At 40.8% G+C, this 9716-nt stretch overlaps 1 protein-coding gene across 4 annotated transcripts in view; it reads left to right on the top strand.

Annotated features, from left to right (window-relative positions):
- The window catches only part of PCSK5 (proprotein convertase subtilisin/kexin type 5), a 462552-nt gene that overhangs the window by 172538 nt on the left and 280298 nt on the right, over positions 1-9716 (top strand). For all 4 annotated transcript variants that reach the window (XM_077759370.1, XM_077759369.1, XM_077759368.1 and 1 more), the window contains exon 7: positions 1836-2008. In XM_077759370.1, the coding sequence (XP_077615496.1) occupies positions 1836-2008 (173 nt within the window). The remainder of the gene's footprint in view (positions 1-1835; positions 2009-9716) is intronic.

Genomic DNA, 9716 nt, shown 5'->3' with positions numbered 1-9716 from the left:
GTGTCAAAGTCGTACGTGGGTTTTTGACTGCACGGTGGTGGGGAAGGGTCAGCACATCTAACCCTGAGTTGTTTTCAATGGTCAACTCTAGTTCCTTTCTATGCTTTGAAATAGCGAGAAGTAAAAAGTGAAGAATATGAAGTAGTTCGTCTTTTTTTTTAGTAAAAACTGTGCAGATGAATTTTGAATATTCATGTCAAATTAAAGCAAACCAATGGCTACTTAGGACCCAGTATATGCAGAAAGCCAGGCTTTCTACTCCCACAAAACAAAGTGTCGAAATGCCTTCTGAGTACACTTTCCATTTCATAATTTTGAAAGTGATTTGTTTTACAACCGTTGTTCTCCACACCACCTGTTATATACACAGCCTTTAAAACTCCAAGTCTACTGGAAAAGATAGCCAAGAGATAGAACAGTCAAGTGCAATTTCTTTAGGGATGATTCAGGGAAGTTTAATATGTACTGAGTGTTTATTTTTACTGTTCTTATGTAAAGTATACGTGTGTGTGTGTGTGTGTTTATATATTTGTATACATATACTATATACATATATTGTACATACGTATATATATTTACTACCTGTATATACACACACAAATACATATAAAAGGATATAGTGACCTATCTGTCACATAGCTTTAAAAGGTTCCACTGAAAGTATGGCAGAAATGTTAACAGTTCTTGAGTGCTGTCGATATCAATGCCCATTGTCATTCTTTCTGGGTTTTTTTATGTTTGTAAATTTTAGAGTTACAAGTTAAACCATTTTTTTAAAGCACAAAGAAGGTACCAGGTTTTTTTTGTTTCTTTTTTTTTGGTAAGAATAGGCTCATTTTCTACCAGAAGTACCACCTCAGACCACATAGCATTAAAGCTGCCTGATTTGTGGTTTTATTATAAATAACGTGTTGGTAGCCACAAAAGCCTGAAATCCTACCAGATAACAAGGTTTTTCTAAGGAGTGAATTTGAGCCATAAAGACAGGATTGTAGCATAATACCGTGTCTCAGTGATGGCATTTAGCTTAAGCTGAAGGAGAGAGATGTTTACTTAATGATTAGATGTTCTGTTGTTGTTTCAAGTCTCAAAAATAAAAGGAAAGAAGGAAAGCCTGACATTTGACCTGCAATTTATTTTTGCATATCTCTGTCCGCTTTTGCCTATTAAGGTTAATAATAAATTCCTGTCTGTCCAGCAGGAATATACGTAAATGAAGATTAATGACTAAACATTATTAAAACCCTTTGAGAATTATTTGACGTGTTCCATGCTCCAAGAACATTCTCATTTGTTATTTGACTCATAAATAACTTGGCAAAGAACTAATATATTAAGTTCACATCAGTCTTGCCGATTAGGAGATAATATTAAATATGGAGGAAATTAGACCCACCTAACTTGGCTGCTTTCCAAATTTGGTGAGCTCGCTAAGGTCAGAATGCTTTAGACCAATTATGAACACAAGTTACCTAATGAAGAGAAATTTAGGGAAGATGGATTGCCTAGGGGCTCTCTCTCTGTCAAGTACTCTCCAAAGACAGGGACAAAGAGAAGGGAGAAATTGTGGAAACTTTACAAATGAGAATAATGGATAAAAAAGAATTTAAAGGAGTTTTGTTTCATCGTGTGCAACATAATTCACTCTCCAAGAAAGCTTCAGAAGATCCTACATTATCCTTTTTTTGGGGGGTGGGGGGGAGAGGGTATGCTCACATAACTGTTGCTTAAGTTTATCCTTTGCCCCCCAAATGCTGTAATTGGAATAGGTCTGGGGCTGTTTGGGTGTTACACAGTGAAGCCTCTATTCAAGCTAATTCCCTTGTGTCTGGAAGGGGTTCGGATGCTGGATGGCGATGTCACGGACATGGTTGAAGCGAAATCGGTTAGCTTCAATCCCCAACACGTGCATATCTACAGCGCCAGCTGGGGCCCAGATGATGACGGCAAGACCGTGGACGGACCAGCTCCCCTCACCCGGCAAGCCTTTGAAAACGGCGTTAGAATGGTAGGTTGGAAAAGCACCTCGGCTCATACTCTGTCCATCGGGGACGATTTTCCTGGGAAGCCATCTGTGCAACTGGGGGTCCCAGTCCATCAGCTTAGAGGAATGAATAGAGCTCAGCGCTGAGCTGAGAGACGGGCTTCTGGAAAGAGGCGCATTTAGCTTTGGAACTGTGTGTTGCATCCTCTGAAAAAGAACTAAGAGCTAGAAATTTTCCCTTGACAAGAACAGAGGTGTATTTGGATGCTTAGATTTGCTCAGAGGAAATCCACTCATTAACACATAACCGTCTTGCATTTGGAGAAGTAAATACCCAGCACTGCAGGATGGAGAAATGAAGATAATCAGTCTCTCCTTCTGGGGCTCCAGGTCCCCAGCAATGGCCTTCTGGGCCTCCCCCATTCATACGCCCTTGTCTTCCAGGGCAATACTATTTTTATGCTGTCTCCCAGGTTCCCTAACTAGGCAGCTCAGTCCATCATCATTTTCCTTGATTTCACTAAAAACTCACTCACCATTCCTCCTCTCCCAAAACTGACCACATAACCTAATGTAATAAAACGCTTCCTTCAAATTACAGGTCTTAAAGAACCCTGTCATATTTTAATTACATAAAAATAAGGATGCCGTATACTTCTAACTGTGGAAAGGAGGATCGTTCCATCAGAAGCCACTCCCTTCTGTTTCTCACTCGTGAATGAAACTTTGAGTGATTTAAAGCCTACCTTTTATTCATGATCTGGGCCCACCCTTCCTTTCCTTCATCTCTTTTGACTTTTTTGGAATGTGAGCCTATTCATTCTTCCTAACCTTCATCACATACTCTTTCCCCACACATCCCTGCCTCATTCCTAAGTCCTCTTACTATAGAGCTGGTCTGTTCCATCATCAAGCCTCAGTTCAAATGCTGCCTCCATCCGGAAGCCTTCTTACTGCCCAAACTAGAACTAAGTGCAAGCAATCTCTGCCCTGCACCTGCTAAACTCTATATTCTTACCGGTGTTACATATATTGTCGTTAGCATAGTGTGCTTTATATCAGAGCTATTCTTGCCTGTATCTTCCTCATTGAATTGTATGCACCTAGATGGCAGAGCTGTGCTCTACCCATCTTCAGGAGCTTTGTAGAACCCAGGGAGAGTACATGGAACTCTAGTGAGTACTCTGTAAATGTTGGTTGAATTTTGTTTAATTTACTACAAGTTACGCCAACCTTGGGGTCAGCCCAGATTTGGAGCGGTGGAATGCACGCAGTTGGTTAATGTCATGTTGCCATTGAAGTGCAAATACTAATGCTTCTTCTACCTTTGTGGGATTGGTGTTAGGGTTTAATCACAAGACTGCGAGCCAAGCTGTCTCCTGGTTATTTTGAAATAGACTGGAAGGAAAAGCTTTTTCACTAGTTCAGGATATACTTCCCAACTGAAGGATAGTTCAGCCTTGGTTAAGACATACTTTCTAATTCCATCAATTCTTAGATACTTTTGAGCCCAGTAAGGCTATAGAATAGGGTTTTAAATCGTTGCCTAGAATTTCCTTTCAAGGTATCTGAACACTGAATGAATGTACTCTGAGTAATCTGGCGATTCCATTACCAAAGCCCTGGGCTACAGATTAGTGTACTCTCTCTCTCTGTGCCATCGATTGAATGCTCATTTAGGTTAATAAATCAAGCCTAGTTCATCTTTAATTTTCAAGTTGTATGTATATGGCTTTTGGTATAGTAAAGAGGCAGCTGGAATTTCTCATTACTGTGGTTAATGTTAGTACTGAGTAATTAATCTCAGGGCTGTACATACAGAGAATGTCCATATTCAATTGTTGCCATTGAATCAGATGATAGGGACCATTGGTTTTCAACTTTATTTTCTCTAGAGAATCTTGAATTCCATGGAAATCTTAGCTGGAAGTTCAGTGTGTAAAACATATTAAAAATGTGGTACTTTGGTTGGAGGAGGAAAAGGTTAAGATAGGAAGGAAGATCTGAGGAAGCTATTCAAACTGACAGGAAGATTCTATTTAGAAACAGGTTTTTAAAAAATTGCTCTATATTCATTATTAAGTACAAAATTTATTTTAATTATAAGAAGTCCTACTCTAAAGTTGAAAGTAAAAATAGATTTCCCACCCCACTAGATAACCCTTGCTGAGTATGAACTACACCTTTCTGTACTCATGTACGCATTCACACAACAGACGGGTCACAACCCTCTTCATGTTGCTCTTTTCACGTAACAGTATATGGGTAGTGGGCGTTCTTCCGCGGCAAGGCGAAAGGATAGAACTCACTTATTATAATGTTTCAAAATTTTTAGAATGTGGACATGCGTAATTTATTCAACGTTTCACTGAAGGTTTTTCAGGGTTTTGGTCTTAAAAAAAAAAACCCCAACATAGGGCTAGCTTGAAAATGAACCCTTTGCTTTTAGAGTTAAGATAGTAACAAAAGAAATGACTCTTAAAAACAACAGATGATTCTCTGACTGCTATCCCGGCACATTCAGTTATGGAAAAGCAGCAGTGACCCATTTAGACATGATTAGATCAACAGGATAGGGTTTTTAGGGTTTAATACATGTGGGCTTTGGACTTAGCTAGGGTTGAGTCCAGAATCCTTACTGCTCTCTGACCTGATATGGATCAGGTGATCTCTGTTCCCCATTTCCTCTTCTAAAGTAAGGGAATAATAGGACTTTACTTAAAGAGATGTTATGAGTGTTAAATAAGATGTTAATGTATATAAAGCAATTGACACAATACCTGAAGCATATAGGTGCTCAAGAAATACATCTTATTTATAGGTATGTGTGTGTATGTATGTATATACATACGTATATGCATATATATATACCGTGAGATTATGACCTGAGCCGAAGTCGGACGCTTAACCAAATGAGCCCCCCAGGCGCCCCCAGGATAACCTCTTGATACACAAATCTATTCTACGTATCTGTTTGTAGTCTTGAATTGAATTTATGTTTTCCCAAGAGCTATTTCTCTAAATCTGCGAATGTATAATTTAACCTTTTTAAAGCAGTAGATTAGTCTTCCAGCGGAAAGAAACCTTGCACCTCTTTGTCATCAGGCATCAAACAGCACAGTATATTTTATATTCCTTGAGATTATTCTAAGTTGTGTTCTTTATGTAATATACGTGGTCAAATATATAGAAAATGATTCGCTGGAAACTATACCAAGTTAGATTATCAAGTGCGACTAGGAGATAAATAAGTGACGTATTGATTAAGTGGTTTAAGGAATGAAGGAATAAATGATGAGGACAACAGTTCCCTCAGGTAGCGAGGTCAAAACCTATGTGACAGCTTAAAGTCACTCTGGCCCAGTAGGGTTTTAACTGTATCATCTACAAAAGTAGGGGAATTGAAATGTACTTATCCTTTCTATTAAACTCAGTGTACTCCCACCTTCTATTCAATGTAGATAAAGCAATGAAGGAGCCATCTAAGTTATGTATGCGATACATAAAAGTCTCTACATTATAGTCATTAGGCAGGAAACAAATGTAGAAACCATCAAGACTATGAGCTAAGGATAAGTGTTATTAACACGATAAACAGGAAAGAGGGAAGGTTCTGTAGGTAAGGATACGTGAAGGGGACATTACTGATAAGATGCCAGTCAGGTGGAAGGAACGTTCCCTGCAGAAGGAAGAGCCAGGGCAAAGCACCCCGAAGGGAGAACACTCAGGTGTGTTCACAGAACAAAATGCTAATTTGGGTGATGGGAGCGCCGTGGACGGAAAGCAGGTAGAAGGAGACGGCTTGGAGAGGTAGGCAGGGGCCGGCTGAGCAGGGCTTTCTAAACCACGGAGTGTGTTTGCATTTTATTCCATTACAGAAAATCATTGGAGGTTTTCAGTAGAGTAGTGGCCTGTGGGGACACACAGCTTTAAAAGCTCGCTGCTGTCCAGGGAATGGACGCTGTGTGGGAAAAGTGATGGGGAGGGGAGAGCGGACGGTTGAAATGGTCCAGGGAAGAGTTGATGATAAATAGGACCAGGTGGAGCAGTGACATCACGGCAGGTGGCAAGGGGCGGCGAGAGGGAGAAGCCTACATATCAAAAAAGATTTTCCCAAAGCGAATATGTTTCGCTCAGGGAATCCAAATATTGATTGCATCCATTTCTCCTGCTTGCTAATCAAAAAACGTAGCAAATATTGGATTTCAGAAATGCTCCCTGTGTTTGCTATAAGAGAAGTGTTTGCATCAGTAGAATGTAAGACTCTTTTCAGAGACTTTAACACAATCAGAACTGATTCCATTTACGGCCTTTAGAATTAATGTGCCACCGTTACATTAGACAAACTATGTTGAACAAACTGTTTTACAATTGACAACTTGCTCTTCTCCCCAGAGACTACATTTTATTTGATGCCGAGGCATTGTAAAATTAAATGCAAGAATTAAAGGTACATAATTCAGGTTGTGTACAATTAATGATGATGATGATGATGATGATAGTGGTGGTGGTAATCATCATATTAGTAATGGTACTGAAACACTTAACATTTGCCATTCTGTCACAGTATGGTCACTCTTCTGAGCCACAAAATAGATGACTTTAAACCCTTTTTTAAAAATGGAGAGAGAGAGAAACATAGCATGAGTGAGGAGGGGCAGAGAAAGAGGGGGAGACACAGAATCCAAAGCAGGTTCCAGGCTCTGAGCTGTCAGCTCAGAGCCCCACATGGGGCTCGAACTCACAGACTGTGAGATCATGACCTGAGCCGAAGTCGGACGCTTAACCAACTAATCCAGGCAGGCGCTTCAGAGGATGACTTTTACTTCACAATAATCTCATAAGGTAGATCCCCGTTCTCCCCAATTTTACAGAAAATAGATATTCAGCCTAGCTAGAGAAGTCAGAATGTGGGCCTCCAAGAAATCTAATAAATTACTTTACCTGTTGTCCTACCTGCTTTATTTGGCACCCGCTGACCTGCTTGTCTCATCTGTGACCACATAGCGGAGCTTTTCTCCTGTTTCTGAGGTTGAATTCGTTTCTCACCTTCTATGTTAAGTCCACCCCCTCCATTTCTTCCAGATGCCTTACCTCCTCACCTCACTGAAGGCATGGCCCAGTCAATTCTCTTTTCTTTCATCATCAAAACTCCCTTCTCATCCATGTGACTGCCGTCCACACACTGTTAATTCTGTCTCAGGAGAGAGAGGGGAGACGCCCTCTTGTAGTTTTCTTATATTTTTCCAATTACTGACTCCTTTCTCCTTTTCCCTTTGAAGCCATTGTTCATGCTTGCCCCCTACAAACTCTTTTCCCATCGTCTCTTGAAGCCGCTCATCAGAACCCTGACCCCTCACTGCACCGGGGTTCTGCTTGTCAAGACCACGGTGACCTTCTTTTGTGAAACCCAGGGCTCTCCTCTGACCCCGCATTTAATTTGTCCTGACAAGGAGTCCTGCCTGCTTCTTCTGGTCCACAATACACAACCCTCCAACCCTTCTGAAGCCTTCTCTCCTTTTTTGTGTGTTTCCATTTTTTTTAAAATTTTTTAATGTTTTATTTATTTCTGAGAGAGAGGGAGAGAGAGAGAGCGTGAACAGGGGAGGGTCAGAGAGAGAGGGAGACACAGAATCCAAACCAGGCTCCAGGCTCTGAGCTAGCTGTCAGCACTGAGCCCGACGCGGGGCTCGAACCCACGAAACATGAGATCATGACCCGAGCCGAAGTCGGACGCTTAACCGACTGAGCCACTCAGGCGCCCTTCTTTTGTGTGTTTTCTTATCTTGCTGATGAACTGTCTCCTCTGTAAGAGATGGGAGGTTTTGTTCTCTGCTGTATCCCAAGTACCTAAAACAGTGGCTGTTTGGTGATGAGTGACCAAATGTGTGAACAAATATATGGGTGAATTCCATGCCAGTTTGCTGTGTACATTGAATGAATTCATGTAAGGCTCACACTTGCTTTGTTTTTTATTATAATATGGAAATAACTTATTAACTACATGGTAGCTTCTGGTGATTAATGCCCACCGACTATGGATTCCGACTCTCTACTGGGTTGTAGTATGTTCTTACCTTGTTCAAGTTAGTTAGCCTCTCTGAGGATCAGTTTGTACCTAAATGCTAGCAATCACTTTATAGGCCTGTCGTGGGGATTATATGATTAATGCCTGTAAAATAAGCAGCAGAGTTTCTGGAATCTAGTAAAGTCTCTAATTATGTTATGAGTCTTCATCATTATTACTTCTGAAGAGGCCAGGGTACTAAAAGTGAAATAACTAATTAATCTTGCAGAAAACTGTAATAGGTCTTGATTGTCCATAATCTGCGTTTAACCCATTTCATATTGCTGAATGATCCTTAAAGAAGGCAAATATACAGTCTTGAGGTTATTATTAAGGAATGGCCAAAATAAATGGGCCAAAATATCCAAGAGAATATTTTCTGAAGTCTAGTCCACCAAACACTACTTAATAAAATGCCCCAAAATGGGGGAGGGGTAGGAGGAGGATTTTGCTTTCAAGTAGGCTTGAGAAACACCACTTATTATAGGCCCCCTCTGGGAACTTCAAAGCATATTAAAGGCTCTGAGAAGTTCTGCAGTAAAGAGATGCGTGTAACTTGATTTATTCAATGTTCTAAACTTTACCCACATGAAAGCTTTATTTCCGTAACTCGTTTTAAATTGGTGTCAAATTTCATTGCATTTTAAATTTAAGTTTGGAACTTGCTTTATGAAAATTCAGCGAAACCCATTAGACTGTTAGAGTCGGAACATTAGAACCGGAAATGATTTGAGTGGCTGAATCTTTTTTACAAACGTTTGTGTATTTATTTACTGGTTGATGTCACTACTGTTCACCCTGTCTACCTTCCTAAAGTGTGTGGTTTCTTCTTCTCCTCAGGCTAGTCATCCAACAAGTCTTTCTCCCCTGTCTTCCTTCCGAAAATGGAAGGAAGTGTCTTCTTATCCTCAGTGAGAACCAACATCTTCCCAAAGGCCATGAGCCATTGAGTCCTTCCAAAGGCTCCCTCTTCCCAGCCTGAGCTCCAGCTTTCAATTCAGCAGGAACACTGCACCAAAGAAATATTTTCTGTATGTAAATCTTGCCCTTTGTCTTCTCTTTAAAACTCATCACTTCTCCTTATGGCCGACAAGGAACATTCTAAGCTTCTTAGCAGGGCACAAAGGTCTCTCACAATCTTGCCAGGGGTCTCAGAATCAAAATCTTACATGCCATCAAAGGAAAGGACCATTGAAAAGTCACTCTCATTCAAACTGACGCGATTCCACTCACCTCCGTGAACCTTTGGCCTGGCCCGTCGGTAAGACTGGCACAGTCGGCCTGTGGGGAAACTCTTCGCTTTGTCTACCCAGGCCATTCTCAATAGGAAAATGGTTTTATGAAATGAATGAGTTGATCGAGAGCAGTTCAGATAGAAGTGACCCGACGTTTGGTATCAGAATAAGAAGCCGAGTGCCTAAAGTTTTCTTTGATGGGACTCATTACTCATTCATTTATTCCTGGTTGCGTTCAGGAGACATTCGCTGGGTGGTGATAATAGTCTAGGTACTTGGCCAGGTGGTAGTGAAAGATGAACACCACTCAGCCTTTGTCTTTGGGAGGCTCTCCATGTAGTGATGAACAAATGTTCTAAATAAAATGCAAGTAAATTCCCAAAGTTCCTTCAGGGACTAGGATCTGGTAAGCAGTGAGGACAGATGACCC

Source organism: Crocuta crocuta, unplaced genomic scaffold (genome assembly GCF_008692635.1).
Source record: "Crocuta crocuta isolate KB4526 unplaced genomic scaffold, BGI_CrCroc_1.0 scaffold41, whole genome shotgun sequence".
NCBI lineage: Eukaryota > Metazoa > Chordata > Mammalia > Carnivora > Hyaenidae > Crocuta > Crocuta crocuta.
This window is presented reverse-complemented; position numbering and strand designations above follow the sequence as displayed.